At 48.7% G+C, this 18513-nt stretch overlaps 4 protein-coding genes across 4 annotated transcripts; 1 reads left to right on the forward strand and 3 right to left on the reverse strand.

Moving 5' to 3' along the window:
* Positions 1–498: 498 nt before the first annotated feature.
* Positions 499–3805, reverse strand: PENARI_c045G08086 (beta-glucosidase; the record flags this gene model as incomplete). Its single annotated transcript, XM_022637278.1, has 3 exons — positions 499–2906; positions 2972–3134; positions 3197–3805. The coding sequence occupies 3 exons, from the start codon at positions 3803–3805 to the stop codon at positions 499–501; spliced, it is 3180 nt and encodes a 1059-aa protein (XP_022482877.1).
* Positions 3806–5209: 1404 nt separating this feature from the next.
* PENARI_c045G02955 (putative IgE-binding protein) lies at positions 5210–5904 on the forward strand (the record flags this gene model as incomplete). The annotated part of the gene is made up of 2 exons (XM_022637263.1): positions 5210–5464; positions 5539–5904. 2 exons carry the CDS (start codon positions 5210–5212, stop codon positions 5902–5904), a joined length of 621 nt encoding a protein of 206 aa, XP_022482881.1.
* Positions 5905–6335: 431 nt separating this feature from the next.
* Positions 6336–11239, reverse strand: PENARI_c045G04752 (uncharacterized protein; the record flags this gene model as incomplete). The annotated part of the gene is made up of 9 exons (XM_022637268.1): positions 6336–6756; positions 6817–7906; positions 7975–8287; positions 8341–9270; positions 9335–9578; positions 9638–9981; positions 10047–10498; positions 10552–10634; positions 10692–11239. The coding sequence occupies 9 exons, from the start codon at positions 11237–11239 to the stop codon at positions 6336–6338; spliced, it is 4425 nt and encodes a 1474-aa protein (XP_022482864.1).
* A 3150-nt stretch (positions 11240–14389) lies between these two features.
* On the reverse strand, positions 14390–17021 carry PENARI_c045G10124 (uncharacterized protein; the record flags this gene model as incomplete). Its single annotated transcript, XM_022637280.1, has 5 exons — positions 14390–15361; positions 15427–15573; positions 15630–16394; positions 16513–16704; positions 16761–17021. The coding sequence occupies 5 exons, from the start codon at positions 17019–17021 to the stop codon at positions 14390–14392; spliced, it is 2337 nt and encodes a 778-aa protein (XP_022482869.1).
* Positions 17022–18513: the final 1492 nt, after the last annotated feature.

Raw genomic sequence — 18513 nt, forward strand, 5'->3', positions numbered from 1 at the left:
GATGGCTGGTTCCAGCCATTTCATTGCATCATGAGCACCATGTTAATGTTTTGGTCTGCATTGAATCTGATAGACGGTGTTTCGGCGTTTATATCTTGTTTCAGTTGATCTACCTGTTTTCTTTCTGGCATAGATTCAGTTGTATAGCCTTCGCCAGTATTGTACATGTGTTCCAGATAGACACTTCAGTGCATGTGCACCTACCATGCGAAAGCAAAAGTTCTGTCAAACGTTCTTCGATATTTCATTTTCTTGACTTCGTTTCGTGTCGATTCAGTCTGTAGTAACCTAGATCGTTTTATGTTTGCCTCCTTTCCCAGTCTCTGGTCTAATGGCCCCTAAGGTTCATACATAGCCTTGGTGGGTTGCATATGTTAGTAGGGGGCTAGTCCCCGTCAATTGCATCTGCATGTGTAATATTTTCAATTGTATTGGTCCCGTAAATCCATATAATTAAGATATATGCCCAGTCTATGAAACAACAACCTCGGTCACTTTCTAAAACTCGACCACAAGCGGTAGATCTCTTGAACTTCTCCCAACCCAGATACGGAACTTGCCCTCAGTGGGAAGCACCCAGTTCTGAGAACGAACACTCCAGTAGCTGAGATCCTTACGAGTCAGCGTCATTTTGACAGTCGTCGTCTCCCCGGGCTTCAACAGGATTTTCTCAAAGTTGCGTAGTACCCGGTCTGGGAACTCGATCGTTTCGCGCAACCAACCCAGCCCGCGGTGCTCGGCGACATCTTCTGGGAAGGAGACGTATACCTGCACCACGTCTTGGCCGGGTCGGGTGCCTGTGTTCGTTACTTCGACGGAGAGTTCGAGCATAGGCTCGTAAAGGGAGGGGTTTCCGCCTGGTCCGCCGCCTGCGGGGGATGATTTTTGGCGTTTATTGTATCCATCTGGGTATGGGTATGGACCGGGACCAGCTCCATCGGTAGTATCAATGTAGGGGTATATGTATTTGCGAAGAACGCGGAATTCTTGAGGGAACAGACCACTGAAAGGGTGGGGTGGTCTGCTGTCGTACGCAGGTGGCTCGACTTCGTCCTTTGGTCTTTTGGATGGGTGTTGGGTCTTTTTCTGCAGCTTTTCGATGCTGACGGCAGTATAGTCAAAGGTTGTGTACGATAGACCGAAGCCAAACTCGAAGCGCGGGGTTATATTGTATCGGTCGAAATACCGATAATCGATGTAGAGACCCTGGCTGAGGTTGACTTGTGGGACGACCGGGTCCTGAGTCTCGTACAGCACTTGGGCTCCTGGACCGTAGTCCTCCAAGCTTCGGCCGATAGTGTAGGGAAGCCGCCCACTGGCATCAACGTCGCCAAAAAGCACATCTATCAAAGCGTTTCCACTCTCCTGGCCTGGTAGATTGGCATAGAGCACGGCGTGTACGCCAGGAAGGTCAATCCAAGACTCCATAACAACAGGGCCAATTGAATGAACAACAACAACGGTTTGGCCTTGGCCACTTCCGCAGTGCTTGGCAACGCCTTCCACAAGTTCAGTGCCATTCTTCTGCAAGAAAAGGTCATTGCGATCCGCATCAATGCCATCACTACGGATGAAGCCCTCACCTCCATCTGCATTCACGAAGACCAAACAGAGATCTTGATCTGCGAGGTCCTGGGATCCAACGTTGTTCGTCAAGTAACCTTGAAGATCAATTGTGTCCTTCGACCATACAGCTTGCAGTGCCTCCCATGGACTCACCAGGTACGGGAATTCCACAGCACCACTGCCCCAACCCGAGGCCAACGTTCCTTGGTTACAACCTCTGTCAGCACAGGCATTTGGGCCTTGTCCGGGGCCTGCGTCTTCGCCATAGACACCAACCCTGTATTTTCCACCAGCGCCAGTCACCTCTCGTGAGAGTGGGAGGGTGTTGTTGACGTTTTTGAGAAGAACAGTGCCTTCTGCAGCAATCTGACGAGCCACAAGGGAATGGGCGTCCGCACCGCTTCCTTGTGCATTGACAAATCTGTTGACCACCCCGGTAGCATCGTTATCCGGTGAGCCTTCATGTAGACGGCCGATTCTCTCTTGAGTCCAGGAGGAAAAGTTTGGACCGCCTTCTCCATCTGGTGGAGGTCGCTCCCAAGAATCTTGTCGGAAATGGTACCAGGCTGCCACGATGCGGGTCACCATGTCGTTCAATCGCTCCATGGGGACAGATGTGTTCAGTGCTGCGCGAGTCAATTCACCTCCCCACAGGGGAATACCATCGGTCCAGTGTAGGCCGTCTCCAGGCATGCTCATGTCCAGGCCTGCGATGGCACTATCAACGCCCGAACGCTGGGCTAGCCAGTCCGACTGAACGAACCCTTGGAATCCCATTTCATCTTTGAGGATTCCATTGAGTAATTTACTATTCTCGCAGGCATATGTGTTGTTGACCATCTGGTATGAACACATGATGCTAGCAACGTCGGCACGCACGCTCTCAGCGAACGGCCAGGCAAAAACCTCGTGCAGAGTACGGTCATCAATGTTCGATGAGAGGGCAGTTGGAGTGCCCCATTCGAATGCTTGGCGGAAATGCTCCTGCTCGTTCCCAACAAAGTGTTTGGCTGTGGCCATGACTCCGTTTCGCTGGATGCCGTGAATCGTTTCCGCTGCAGCCACTCCTTGCAGAACGGGGTCTGACCCAAATGCCTCCCAATTGCGACCCCCCGCAGGCATCATGCCCAGCGGGCCCATGGCAGGACCGAGTATGATGTTCACACCTTTCAGCCGCGCTTCCTTTCCGAGAGCAAACCCACGAGCTCGCATCAATTCGCGGTTCCATGTAGCGCCTGTTGTAATTCCCGCGGGAAATGCGGTAATGTTGCGTGCGTATCTGAGCCCGAGCGGCCCATCTTGGAGGCAAAGGGAAGGGAAACCAACGAGCTCAGCGGGTCCTAGAGAAAACGAATCGGTATCAGCGTATGCCATGGTGATGGGCGGATAGTCAATCAGGCCTTACCTGTATTTCCAACACAAAGTCCCATCTGCCAGCCTGTTCCAGTAGTGACGTTCACCTTTTCAGGAAGAGACATCCGTCTGACCATTTCCTGCGCCTTGACATAGCTTTCCTTCCATTCCGCGCTTGTTCCGCCGAGGGGAGTAGGGTACCAGGGAATCGTTTGCTGCACACGTAATCGTTAGACACGTTACAATGGCAAAGAATAGCGGACTAAGGAGCACTCACAGTTTCACTGATTGCTGCGCCAGTCGAGGACCATGGCAAGCCTCTTATTGACAGCCATACCACTATTATGGCTATTATGAGAAACGCAGCAACGTTCCACCAGGAATGCAAACGGAACAGCGCTCTCCAATTGAAGCCCTTGGCTTCCTCGCCACCAGTTTTCAGCAACAAGCCCTTGTCCGATGGGTGGCCCCAGTCATCGTCGCTCAGGGCCAGAGACGTTCTGGCCGAGTCCCCCTCTAAGTCCGTATCAAAGGAGTCCGAAAGTGGTGTGCGATCCGCGCCCAGAAACTGTTCAATTCGTTTTGAGAAATCGCGCTCGCCTTCGGGGACATCAATCGTGGGATTCGGGTCGGTTGATTTGGAGCTCGAGGGATGCGGGTCTCGTGTTGGTTTCCCTTGTTTCAAGGGGAGCAGTTTCAAATTGGCCTCGTTCTCAACCGATTCATCGCCACTAGATGGAGTGTCCATGTCATATGGTAGTCCCCAGGTACTCTCTGATGTTGATCCTTCGGTGGAATCTTGGGGAGCGTCGCTGCGACGCGTGCTGGCGGCCTTGTTAGAGAGCTTGACTGTCGAGATTTTGGCCTTGGCATGTGGGGAGGCCATTCAGTCGACGTCCATAATTCTGCAGAATCTCCAATGGAGCATGAAGCTGCGTTGATCCCGACGCGTGCAGGACGAGAAAAGGGACGGTCACCTGACTTCACGTATCAGATGAGCGTCACAGCACTGGAGCATAGGAGGTCCAGGGTAAGCATATTTATGCTCTAGTCAATAGCCTCAAAGTAACAATATTGTTATAGACATCTATGTTGGAATACGGAGCTTGCCTACCCCTAGTGGAAATCACCACACGCATAACTACCTGGCCACCAGTCATTGGCTGACGATGTGATAATATTCTAGTTGTATTTAGTGAATCTTTTAGATTATCTTTTATCGCAGTCAGCACATAGTTACATGCTACGTGTCTACCTCATATGACGCCCGGAACCCATAGTACATGTAAATTGGCCAATGGTGATGGGAACAGACTCATTGCTTAGGCCAAACAAACTCGAAAGTACGGAGTACCTGGATTTGCCCAAATAGGTAGGTTACATGCAACTTGAGACACCCCGTGGCAAAGCCATTATCTGTGGCTGTGCCCCTGGATCGAGTAAATATCTTCACTATGAACTATAGGATGAGGAAATTAAGAAATAAAGACATTAGATTAACTCCCGTCGCAATTATATGAAGTCGAGACCGATTATCCTCGTCTTTGGAAGTAAATCGACAGCTCAGACGGCACAACTAAACTTAAGAGTATTTCTATGAAGCCACTGATGTAAAGCACCGGTTTGTCCTGAGACATGGTGGAGACCTCGTGGAGTTACCTATCAAATTCTGCGTATTTCAGTGGATGTCCAGCGTTATTCCGTTTCTTGAGGAATTCCTGTCCGACCCGTCGATCTTCACTTACCTTTCTGCCTGAAACATGCTATCTTCATGTTCTTCATTGAGATCGCCATCTATACCGTCTTTTTTCCCTCTGACAGTTGACAAAATACCCATAGAAGAGAGTATTTTAATTACCAAAAGGCAGCAAAAAAAAAAAAAAAGATCATTGCTATATACATGAATGACCTGTATTTCGCCGGACTACTGTTATGTGTTGATCCGTGGAGATTCTGCAAGTGTTGACATGTTCTACATTTTGGGACCCTGAATGGACAGAATTGCAAGTGGCTAAGCATCGGGTCCATTGCTATCCAATTAGGGTTTCGTTAAAAGTGTACTCTATATTCGGAGTGGCTAAGCTTAGGCACCTCTAATCTATCTGCTTCCCTCCGTACCCGACCTCTATGATGTCGATCTTCTATAACTTCGGTGCAGGTTGACCCGCTCACGAAGTTGGTCAAGCACGTCCCTCCGGGTTCCATTCTTATATGAGCTGGGCCCCGTTGAATTGGAAGCATCTCTCGCTTTTCAAACAGCAATTACTTCCACTCACACTCTCCTTTCAAAATGAAGATTTCCGCCCTTCTTTCTCTCGTCCCTCTCGTCGCCGCCCTGCCCGGCAAGCAGGCTAAGCAGGCCAAGGGCTCTGATGCCTCCTTCGGCGTCATCTCCGCTCGTTCCGCTTCTCCCATCCATCTTCTGCCTCTCAACGCCGTCGGTAGCTACTTCTACCTCGGCGGTAACGCTCAGTCTTACTGCCCCGAGGGCATTCCCGGCTGCAAGCAGACCAACGAGACTGTGATCACAGGAGGCCACTTCCTGGTATGTCTTCCGGCGTATTGACTTTCCCGAGTGGGCAAGGTATATCATGTTTCCACAGTTACTGATTTCTACAGGACGTCACGGTCCCTGGTGGCCAGGCTATCTTCGTCGACCCCAAGGGTGCCCTTCGCTTCACCGCTCCCCACTCCGCCTACGAGCCTGCTGGCTCCTCCGACGGTCCCTTTACCTACACCCCTGGTAACTCTTTCGGCCACTGGTCCTACGAAGGCCAGGGTGCCTCCGGTTTCATGGCTTGCCCTACCAACGGCACTACTACCTACCGCCGCTCTCGCCGGGACGCTGCCGCCCCTAAGTGGCAGGTTTACGCTGCTCTGCAGAATGCCACTGTTCCCTCTGGCAGTGTTTCTGACTGCATTGGCTTCGATGCTCTTGCTGTGGCTGACAACTCTACTGTCCCAGCCACCTGGGAGTACATCTAAAGTGTTTGAGCCTGGAGCTTGACACTTGACTTTACAGATACAGTGACCATCAGATTGGAGAGGAAGATAGGACGGAATGCTTCCAAATATTGTTGTTAGGACTGTCTTCTACATTGTATAAAGATCGCGATATACATTGATTTTATTGTCCAACCTTAGTCTTTCGTTACGATATAACATGATGTATCAAACAGTTGCACAACAATGACAAAACTCAAACCATTCTATTCTATTGAAAAAAAGAGAGCACACACTCTTATCTGATATAACGTTCAGATGAAGAAAAAGAAATAAATACAAAATAAAAAATCGATGAATACCGGCACGTTGAGAGATAGAAGGCGGTGACCATCCACAAAGCTGACAACATCATTTTGGACGAGGCGTTATGAAAGGTAAATGCCTGTCCTCAATTCTGGGACAGCTACCATTCAGGATCTGCCTTTAGTTTTGTTATTCTTGGGAACCCGAGCCAACCAGTAGATACCAAGTGCAACAACCACGTTGAACACCAGGTAGGCCCACATAATCCCAAAGTTTCGCCACGCATCATCCCAGTAAGAGTAGACCTGGGCCAAGAAGGTATTGGTAGAGGACATAGTGCAATACGCGCACGAGCTCATTGCATCAGGATTCTCAATATAACCTCCGGTCCGGAGGGCATATGGGCTCAAGTAATCAGAGCAAGTCTGGTTTGCCGGAGGGTCAAAGATGAGTGTTTCAATCGAACTGCATGTAACTTTTGTGCCACTGACAGCCGTGGAGAGCATGCCGGATACAAGGTAGGTGAATGGAGAAAGGCGGTACATAAAGATCCAGAACCCAGGCATGGCTGCAGGTGTGGAGACGACACTAAGAAAAAGAAATGTAAGTAAAATTCAACATGAAGATGGAAGGCAACAAATAACGTACCCGCAGAAAAGTAGAAGAAGAGAAAAGAGCAAATTAGCAATGTTACCTCCTGTTTCCGCGTTTTCCACACCTGCAACGACCATGTGCGCGAACGTAGATGTGAACCACAAGAAAAGCAGCAAGTATAAGAACATCAACGCGCCACGCTCATGTACAGCGTTGGTCAACTCGGCATTTTGGTACAGGCCAACCGGGTAGTACCAACAGAAGAACATCAACACTGCAACAAGGAAGTTCCAGGGTAGCTCAACCAGAATGTTCGACGTCATGAACACCTGCCATGAGTACATTTTGGAGTGGCGCTCGCGGACCTCAAAGATAGATCGTTGGATAAGGAAGTTCGGCATGATCTGCTGCACAAGATTTCCAAAAATAGTCATCAACATAAAGATACTGAACATCTGGTTTTGAAGGCCTTGCTGGGTATTTTTTGCATGGAAGAAGGAGAATCCGTTGTAAAGGGCCGTGAGAATCGAGAGAACGAGCTTCGAGTAAATGTACGACGGGGTGCGCCAATACTGTGAGAAGACTCGAGATAGACACTCCCGAAGCTGAACGCTCGTCGAAGACGCAAATTCCCGATAATCTGAGTCCGTTTCCGCTTCCTTGGGCTTCTGAGAAAAGGTCGTCTTCAGCTCTCCCAAATGGTTAATAACAGCCTCCTTTTCGGGACTGCCATTCCAAACCGCTGGCCAGTCAATATCGCTATGAGAGCCAGGAGCAGCACCAATCACGTCAAGCATCCATTCGGCTGGGTTCTCGCCCTCAGATAATGCATGGCCACCATTACGGATGAAATAGTCCGCCAAGATCGAGGAGTTTTCACCAATTTGTCCAAAATATACAGTGCGTCCTCCTTTAGCAAGGAACATCAGCCTATCAAACCGTTGGAACAGCATTGCAGACGGTTGATGGATAGTACAAAGGATGGCCTGTCCATGCTTTGTGAGAGTTTCAATCAGATCCAGGATTGACCATGAAGTTTGACTGTCCAAACCGGAAGTAGGTTCGTCCAAGAAGAGCAATAGTTGAGGTCGGGCTGCCAGTTCCACGCCAATGGTCAAGCGCTTTCTTTGCTCAACATTCAATCCTGAAAGCCATCAGTAATCAAGATAGAGTAAAATTGCGTACTCCACATAACGATTGGAAATGACATACCTTCGCCTGGAACGCCAACCACTGCATCTGCGTATGACCGCATACCAAGCAATTCAAGTACTTCTTCAACGTAATCCAACTTTTCTTGGCGACTGAGATGGGCAGGTTGTCTCAACAAGGCACTGAACTGAAGAGCTTCCCGCACCGTGGAGGTAGGCAAATGTACATCTTGCTGCTGGACATAACCGGTTTTGCGCTGGAATGAATCATCTCGTGGCTGTCCGTCCACTAAAACAGAGCCAGTCACGACACCCATAGTGACGCGAGTTGCAAGAACATCAAGCAGCGTAGTCTTTCCCGCGCCGGAAACGCCCTTGACGATAGTTAGTAAACATACTTCAAGTCCCTGTGACCTATACCACTTACCATCAATGCGGTGGCTGTGCCGGGCTTTACCCATCCGTTTACATTGTCGAGAATTCGACGCTCCTCAGTCTTGATCTTGATATCGTAACAAAGGTCTTGCCACTGGAAAATGGCAGTTTGACGCTGAATATTGGCACCAGCATTCTCATTTTCTTCGTCCGCCCGGTAGGCTGCATCTGGCGTGGTTTCGGAGTCTCCTTGTTGAGGCTTAGGCTGATTGCCCCTACGGAAAATTAGAACCTCGCCTTTTGAGGCGGCCTCGGAGATATATTCTGTAGCCACGAGATAAACACCCATGAAGAAAATCATGAAAGCGAATACAATACCAAGGTTGCGCCATAAATGGCCATTGGTATAAGCATATGCAGTTCTCAGATAAGCATCTCCATCAATGGTGGTATCTCCCGCAGTAGATGAAACTGTGGTGCAAATGGTGTTGATGGGATCGACATTCTCATATCCCTGTCCAGAGGGGACGAAAGCAGTACAGGCGAACTTCCTGTTTCGAAATTCATTAACCATCATGCTTTCAAAAGCGTAGGCAATTGGGTCGATATAGTTCATCCAGCGAGACCATCCAAGCATATCTTTCGTGGGAATGATGAAACCTGTATAAATGACCAAACCCAAGATAAGAAGAGCGGCAGGCACGAGTGCTTGGGCGAGGGACCGCGATGCGGCACCGAACGTGCGAAACACCATCGACATGGTCAATGTTGTCACTATCGAGAAGAGCCAGAAAATGAAAAAGGCTCCTGGTTCACGCTTGAGGTTGGATAAGAAATAAAGCGGGAGATTGAATGTCACCGAATTGGTCAACTTGTACGGAAGATCGCATAGCATGGATGCCACTGCTTCCGTAAAAGGGTGATAGAAGGCGTATCGAGATTGCTTTTCCACAATGGGTCTTTGGGCGTAGAGTGTTAGGATCTATAACTTTAGCGTTAGAACTGATGCGATGGTTACTGAGACCTTGGATGACTCCTTGACATACCTCAAGGGCACTAGCGAAGGCGGCAAGCAGAACCGCATAGAAGAGAAGAACTCCTCGCGAGTAGAAGCTGGATGTATCCGAGGGGAGGTTGTAGAATACGCTCCCCAAAATGAGAGAGATAAAGAAGTTACCGAAAAGGGCCGAGTACGTCAAAGTCATATCAGCCCGAAGTCGCTGGAATCCACGCTTTAAGTTCAGATTGATTTGCTCCATGACGGAGAGTGTGTAGGGAGATTTAGGGCGCCTGAATGCTGAGTGTTAGCAATAAACCCCAGATATACAAAGCAGAGAACATGGACTGACTGTTGCTTTGACTGCATCAGGCGGCGTGCTTCACTAAAAGTGGTCAAAGAGTTACCACCGATCGGGTGTTCCTTGTCAAATGCATCAATGTCCTGCAGGAGGCGGGCGCATTCTTGGCTACTCTGCCATCGCTGCGCAAACTCAACAGGTGTGCGAGGCACTTTGCCTTCAAATCCTGATTTAACTCGACGCTCGGTTGGGCTAGTCAAAGAAGTAAGAAAGTCGGCTGTGGTCTGGCGTGAAGGACAGTCAAAGCCCATGTTGGTAAAGAATTCACGAGCCTCGCCAGTGGGACCGAAGTAGATCTGATGACCCTCGTAGAGCACAACAACCTTGTCAAAGACCTAAACGAGAAAGACGGCATTAGTCGATACTCGGAAGTTGGGACACGTTCTCCGTATAATCTCACATCGTAGGCACTCTGCGAAGCTTGGTAAATTGCAACACAAGCCGTGGTGCCCGCATAATCACTCATCAAACGAAGATTCTTGCAAAATTCCAGCGCATTGGCACTATCCAAGCCTCGAGTACTGTTGTCCCAGCACTGAAGAGGGGCTCCGCTAAGGATGGCCTCTGCAATACTCACTCGTTTGCGCTCACCTCCACTAACGCCTCGCACAAAGTCATTACCGACTCGAGTGTTGAATGTATGCCGCAGACCTAACATAGTCATCACCACGTCACGAAGGTGTTCAGCGTATTGCGTCCGAGTCAGGCCTTCGAATCGCGTGCGAGGCGCGCGTGCCAGGGCAGCGAATGTCAAGGTCTCGCCCACCGTGAGTTGGGGGAAATGAACATCGGTTTCGGCACTGAAGATGGCTTCTCCACGGAACTGCTTGTGCATCGTTGGGGCGGAAATTCCTGTTGTCCTGTTAACTGTCTTGCAAATATCGTCCGTTAACTTTATGGTGTACCTTGGTAGTTTATATAGCTCTCATCATTGACATAGATGCCGTTCATCTCGCCGGCAATGGTTTTCAAAAAGGTTGAGCACCCGCTGGTTTTGGGTTAGACATTTTAGGGGCTGAAAGATCGCGTGTTCTTGCGAACTTACCTTCCAGGTCGACCCAGGACGACTAGCATCTCTCCACTTCGTATAAGACCATTAAAGTTATTGAGGATTTGTACCTTCTGTTTTCCACTACCGACAAGGTTGCGAACAAGGCCACCAATACTCAAAACAGCATTGAAAACATCCTTCTGATAGTCGGTTGGACTTCCGAAACCATGCACATGCAAGTTCTTGAAAGCAACGCCCGCCGAGCGTTGTAGAAATCGCTCAGGATCCTGTGACTGGGCTGCAATGAGGGCTCGAATCCAATCTTTAGCTTTGAAGAATGGACTATCAGGATGCCAAGTGGTTTCCTTATCTTCCTCAAAGAAGGGGTTCTTCGTTTGGGACGAAGAGAAACGAGTGGAGTGACGAGTGAGCTGCCTCACCATCTCCTGAACTTCTTCGTCCATTTCACCTAGCTTTTCACTGTCCGATTCATCCATCTTGGTTTGAGTTGACGAAGAATCATCGTTCGTTTCAAGCCCGGTTCCCAGACGCTGCTGGTACTGCGGGTTATTCAGAGGAGGTATTCCCCCGATGACTGACATGATTAATGAGATAATATACAGGTAAGTATGCTTCTAGAAGCGAGAAGGAGCAGTCTATTTAAAATTGCTAGCATTCACAGCTTATAAATTCCTTTCCGTGGATCTCCGTAGACCTATACCCCAGAGATTTACACAGAACACAAATCATACACTGGAATACATGTGCAAATCCCCTATGAACTGCAGTATTGAACGTAGGATAGCATTTAGACGAATATAAAATACAAGGCTGTCATATTACCTAGGTGTGGGTCAAATACAACCGGAGACGACACATCCGGCCCGAAATATTCGGATCTCTCTGACTTGATCTAGCCGAGGGCATGGACTAGGGTTTCATACGGAGTAGTTTGAAAGGTGTTTTATATTCCGATGTAATAATCATTTGTATATGGAACGGCCTTGGAAGTGTTCCTTAGATCGATATGGAAAAATTGAAAAGAACTCAATACATTTTCGAGATCTGTGGATTCTAAAACTATACTATACATGAGTAAAAATGAACGAACCCAAGACATCAAATCAAAGATTGAGCAAAGCTATTGAACAAAGGATTCGGAAGAGAAGTTTGTAAAATAAAAGGGCCCCCAAAGGGTTCCGTCAACATTGGCCATGTCTCAACTATTCTTGCGTCCCCGGGTGGGTTCAGGCGATCGACATCATTCTCAGGATCTGTAGATATGCAGTTGCTTTCAGAAAAGTAACTGATCGTGCTCTTCATCTGAAAATCGTTGTTGAAGATATCGACAAGACTGCCATCATGTGTTGTCGAGCTAGCCTCACCAAATGTATAGGAACTGCTATTTGGAAACAACCGAAGAGGATCATCAATTCCTGTGGTATCGAAATTTTGCGCACCCGAAATGGTAAGGTCGAGATCAGTATTTGTGCCTTCAACTTGGTGCTCTGGTGAGGATACAGTGAGATCGTGAGGCATTGGCAAAATCTGGATGGGAGCGCAGCTATGAGGGTTATGGGAGAATTTCGATGGCTGCGTGCATTCATCCACGTGTTTACCCAACCCTTGTTGCATTGCCCCATGTTCTTCGCGACCTAGCCTTTGGTCTGGATCCAAGACACCTAAAGCAGTGAGTATATCGTGTGTGAGAGGGTGGCGGTTGGCTCCGTGCTTCAATGGGTCTGCAGGCCAGCCTTCACCGGTCTGCATGCATCGATACAACTTTCGAATGCCATTAACAAGCCACCCTCGTTGTTGCTCTAGAAGCTGTGCATATCTATTGAATAAGCAAAATCTTCCCAAGCCAGGAGTTGAGGGTTAGAAATGGTCGCGCTTACCCTTTAGGATATACTTTATCGTGCGCTTTTTTCCGTTCGCCATATATACAAATGGCATCATCGGCTTGGCATTTTAAGCAACGTATGGCTCCGTCACACTTAATATGTCAGACGAAATCACCACGAAACTCAAGTGGACAGTATAGCAGGGGCGGGATGACTCCCTTACCTTTGTTTTCTTCAATCTACAGCGATCACAAGCCTTGCTTGTTCTGCGGCGGACATCATCAGCGGGGCTTGCTGAAGTTCTCACTGTCGATGGCATGTGGTGCGGCTTCATGGTTCAAGGGGTGCGAAATAATTGTATGTAAAAGGAGATAACGTATTACTAGGCCATGAAGACAGGCTTCTAGTTGCCCAAATTGCCCAAATTGCCAAAATCCGTTGGATGACGAGTTGAAAATGACTGTAAAAATCCTTACGGTTCTAGTATAAGGTGAGCGGCATAAGCCTAATATGGGATACGGATTCAGTGTTAGATTTGCAATACAGACATGCCATGGTATATAGTTCTGCGGCTCTTGATGTATCAAGCGGATCCCATGTGTCCCGTTGTCCCGAGTTGTATCATTACAACTTTGTATTAGCACGAAATCTCGATGTATAGTAGTTATAGGCCATTTTAAACTTCCGCCCCTTTACACGACATGACTCTCGTCTTTGGTAGTCCATGCTAGGCAAGAGAAGCCACTTCAGCTACAACAAAGCTTTGCTACGACAGATTATATCAATCAACAATGGGATAGTAAGTCTAATCTGAGTGAGCACTAAGGGGGAACATAGTGTACCTACTGCTATTGACCAATCGGAGAGGTTATTCAGGATCCGGCTGTAACACCGTTAGAATAACCGGTAATATTTGCTTGTATTAATGAGGCTTCTTGTAATTTTGGACTGTGGATTTACCGTCCCATTTAGACTTAGCAGAGTGGGTCGAAGCTTGTAGAAAATATGAAGTTTAAACTCTTATGCTTACTTTTCGCTGCATTATTATCCATGCCTAGACACTACCTACGTAAATCCTTCGCAGTCGGGCTGATTACTGATCGATAAGTTTTCTATCTTTTCGCCCCAACCAAACGTATGCGATATTCGAGCGCGGAATTCTAAATTCCGCCCAACGTTCTTAGTACATGTTCGGAAGGATAGTCCTCCGTGACAACGGAACGGTTAGACAAAGTGCTGTTTTTCCCGATCTGACCACGAAAAGTCTGAGGATTAGCAATTTATCTCACACAGACTATTTTGGTCATAGTTCTCTAAATTTGGATCTATTAGTTCGACTCTGGATCGACCTCTCCTTCGGCCTCGGGAGCAGCCCTGAGGAAAGGGATACGGTCCACTTATCACCGTGAAACCTTTCTTTCTACAATGAGATTTTATGCCTATATTTTGGCAGCCCTGGCGATGATTACGTAGAAGGTTATAATGAACTTTCAGCGTTGGAATTTATCGAAAGTTCAGCGGTTCGACCGCTTCATTGCCATCACTATAATTGATGAGATGCTGGATCTCACTCTTGCAGTCGTCGGGACTGACAATATACTCCCAATCGCAGCCATTCCAGATGTGAAAGATCATCTTGTTGGTGGGATTCCAGCTCGTGGACTCGACAATGCTGCCCGAGGGGATCACCGCGAGCAGCAGCGGAATAGTGTGAATAAATCAATGAAATCGAGTCCAAGACTCTCCATAGCAGGCAGCCTCCTAGTTAACACCATCTCCATTACTAAAAGAAGGACGGTGTCTATTGTCTATTTAACATGATTGGTTTTGAGCTCACAACCTCGCCTGAGGTACGTGTATTTCCAATCCACGATCGCCCTAAGGCTACTAGACAACTTATCGCCACACTCATATCTCTTTGAGAAATCCTACTTCAATCAGCTTATCTGTTGGCAGCCGGAGGTTGGCCATTTTGTTTCTCGTGTTATCCCGGATCCATAAAAAGACGTGTAGCAAGGATTTTCGGACGAGCGCTGTGTCTGGCTTGATTTTCATCTGCTCCTTCCCCACAATATAGAGCACTTTGTGTGAATATGCCGCTTCCAGATTAGCGATTTCAGAACCGACGGAGGCGCGGGCGTCTCTGCTGCCCTCCGCCGTCGGACTGTCAGGGGTCACAGAATCCTTTTCCTCACCCTCTTCGCTTAAGGGCACGCTGGCGCTTCTCGACATTAGATATTTGCGGACCTGGTCAACGATCACGCTCGCCAAGTCGGGTGTGATGATCTCGTCATTATATCCGTATCGAACAACCAGCCGGTAACAATTTGGAATGGCCAAATGCGACACGGTAATTCGATTCTCAGCGGCGACTGAAGGTTGCTCGAGGGGGCGGAGATGGAAGAACACAATCACCTCGGGCAAAGAGTTGAGCTTAAGCGCAAACTGGCTGAACACGATCGGAGTCGTTTCGCCCGCTTTGTCGAAGAAGATCCCAAGACCGCGGTTGACGCTGACTGGAAGGTCGCCATATCGCTTGGACAGGGCCATTTGCCCATCTGGGCTGGATACGATGAAATGTGATGTGGGGAAGCGGTCCTCAGCTTCGGCGAACCACTGCTGTTCTTTGCCGTATCGCCACAAAAGAAACAGCATGGCAAGGATTGCAGCGAGCGTGAGCGTGAACCAGGCACCTTGAGGCACCTTGGTCAGCGCCGACGAGAGATACGTAGCATCCAGGCAGGCAACGGTGAGCCACGGGAGGAAGACAAGGTATGGGCTGATCCGCCAGACGAACATTGCAGCCAGAGACACCATGCAGGTGTCGAAAAAGGTCACGAACATGACGCATACGCCGTACGCATTACCCAAGGATGTTGTCTAAGGGACATGGAGTGAGTTTCTGTGAAAGAATGAAACAGAGAAAGGAAGATACCACGACTTACGTTGTTATAGATCGATGCGATCAAGATAGTTCCAACCATTAGCAGCCAATTCGCGATGGGAATGAAGAGCTGCCCGTGGAATATCTGGGAAGTGTGGATAACTTTGATCTGAGGGAAATAGGAGAGTTTCATCACTTGCGCAAGAAGCTGCCAGCATTATCAGAGTCGGACTTTCCGCAAATAAAAGGTTGCAACTGTCTTACCTGGAAGGTTGCGGTAATGATGGCCTGCGATGCAACAATAGCAGCTAGAATGGCGATGATCAAGGCTGGATAGATTGTTCCAGGTGGGACCGAGTTGAAAAAGGGATTCGAATATGCTCCTGGGTGGACGCTGATGTACGCTGCCTGGCCGATGTATGCTAACAAAAGGCACGGAAACGTATAGCACAGCCAGCTGACCTGGATCGCTCTTCGGCTGAAGGCACCTAGGTCCGCAAAGAGGGCTTCCACACCCGTGAAGGCGAGCAAAGTACCACCCAGCATCCTCCATCCCTCTGTTTTGTTCCGGATCAAGAATTCGAACGCGAGGCCAGGATTCAAAGCCTGGAAAACCCCGGCATCATACTTAACGAGGTTGTATATACCGATCACCGCATTAAACCCGAGCCAGATAACCACGATCGGTGAAAACGCGAAGGATAATTTCGTGATCCCCAACGGCTGAATAAAAAACAGCACGATGAGAATGGCATCAGTAACACCGATCACTGTGCCCTTGGATATGCTCGGCTGCACAACCTCAATACCTTGAACGGCTCCAAGAACGGACTGGGCTGGAGTGAGCAGGCCATCAGCCAGCACCATAGTGACGGCCAGCACTCCGATCACTTTCAGCAGCCCTCGCGCGAACCGACTGGACTCCAACCGTTGGCGCACCTTCTGACCCGCGCTCTCCAGGTCACCGGACAAGTACCGTTTCATCTGGACCAACGAGGCCTCCCTCGGATCACGGTGGGTGATATTCATCTGTGAGTCAGTCAGCTTTTGCGAGGGAGGGATCGCGAGGAGCACTTGCATAGCGGCTGAGAAGGGAATAGGTACTGAAAGTGCCACCTTCGCCGTCGTTATCTGCATGAAGGATCACCAGCACATACTTGACAGTCACCATCATGAACAGACTCCAAATAATGATGGAGAGGGCGCCTATCAGGTCTTGTCGAGAGGGAGGGGACGAAAAGGTGGACGAGAAGACGTAGAGTGGACTGGTGCCAATATCGCCATAAATTACGCCCACGGATTGATATGCCAGCCATAACAGCATCTTGCCTTTGAATACCTGTTAATGGTCAGTGACGTTCGTCGTCAACGGTCCCTCATGGTCGCGTTGCCTACCTGTCTCTGCTTAAAGTCGCCCGGATTTCGCAAACCTGGGTCGTCATCTGGCTGCTCGGCAGTCGAGATCCTGCTACTGATCCGCTCCGGTATCCTGGAGCGGATATTGTAAATGCTCTCGTGGATTTCCTCTGGATGAGATCGGGCCGTCGATTGCGACTTGGAGAAAGCCGGGCCCGTAGCTGATCCATCATCGCAGGACGGTGGCTGTCCCGGCTCATCTCCCGCGTACGCGGGATCTGCGATCCTGATGGTCGCCATACTGTCAGATAACAGATAGCAAACAGTCGGAGCAACGCTTAGATCGATGGCGGGAGGAGATGGAAGTACGGTCAGGGTGTCTTCCTGGCTGGGGGCGCCGTAACGCAGCTTAAAAGCAAAAACATAGTGAACTTGCTGGGGGCTTGATCAGAGCTTATCGCAGCAATCTTACTAGGTGAATCAGGTAACGAATTGATTCTCAAGTGTTTTCACCTCAGCCTATACGAGGCTGAGTGTCGCAATGCCATGGAACAGCAACGCCACATGGCGAACTTGCACCAAAACGAGGTAGTGTGGGAACAAATACATTGCTAGTCGTCCCGTGAGTGGACAGAAAGGCACAGATTCAGCACTAGGCATGCGAGGTTATGAAGGCTTAGCACAAATAAGCTCCCGCGGCTGTGCTTCTCTGATAGGACCAAATAAACCCCTCATACCTAGGATTAACGCTCTTCGGGAATCAGCAATGATTTTTGGGGTCAAAATAGCGACGGCTGCCTATTCGTTCACCGCACAACAATACTTTGCTTGGACGGTAATTGCCTCAAAGTCGGAAAATCTTTTCTTGACTGCAGTTTAACGACATTCCACTTGGGACCTAAGTGTGGCCAACCGTCTAATGTGGCTGAGCTCCTCAAGTCCATTCCCGTGGTTTAGAGGCGCTGGTGGGCGGTCACACGAGGGGAATTATCATAATGCGATGGATATTTGAGTGAGTTGTTGCGGGCTAAGGAGATAGCTTCAGAGGCGAGGCCAATGCCTAACCGATAAGTTTGACGAGGTGTTTACCCATGGTGATTGAAGAAGTGGATTGGATGTTTTGAAACTCGTTTTGCGAGAGAGTGGGCACTTTGCGCGCCTATCCTGTGTTAAAAGTACACTGTGTCTATTGTCGGCGCTCATAGTTCATACTACGTACGGTTGTACAGGTATGACATTGATCGCGATAGTTGCAAGCTAGCTTGCAACGCTAACTCGAATTCGACATGATCTACTTGTAAATATTAGCCTACAGACCCACAGTTGTCCCGGGGTCATTTGGTGGCCTATTGTGATTGGGTTATAGCGTGCATCAAACTTGGCCCCAAAGGGGGGATTGTAATGACACCAAACAATTCATACATTTCCAGTACCAACATCCAGTGTTTATTGAGGCCCCAGTATATGCAGAGAGCCATAATGGATTCTATCTCCTGTTATTAAGCGTAGCTAAGTAGAAAACATACAAAGTACGACTGAAGGGTGCTCCGACGGAAATTAGAGCTTACAGACAGGTAAATTACATCTTGTGACAGAACTTTATTCTTCAAGCTCCTTAGCAGATATTGGCTTTCGGTTGAAATAAACTATACAGATTGGAGTTGACCCTAGTAACTTGATTCGCGAGACCACATGCTTGGTAGCCTAGATATGTAGTCGTGCAGGCACTTTACTCTCAAGGTCCTCTGCTTCAAATACGTGAGAATTTTGCACGTGTTCACTCAGTAAAAAG

The sequence above is a fragment of the Penicillium arizonense genome, assembly GCF_001773325.1.
Source record: "Penicillium arizonense strain CBS 141311 chromosome Unknown PENARI_contig045, whole genome shotgun sequence".
Taxonomy (NCBI): Eukaryota; Fungi; Ascomycota; class Eurotiomycetes; order Eurotiales; family Aspergillaceae; genus Penicillium; species Penicillium arizonense.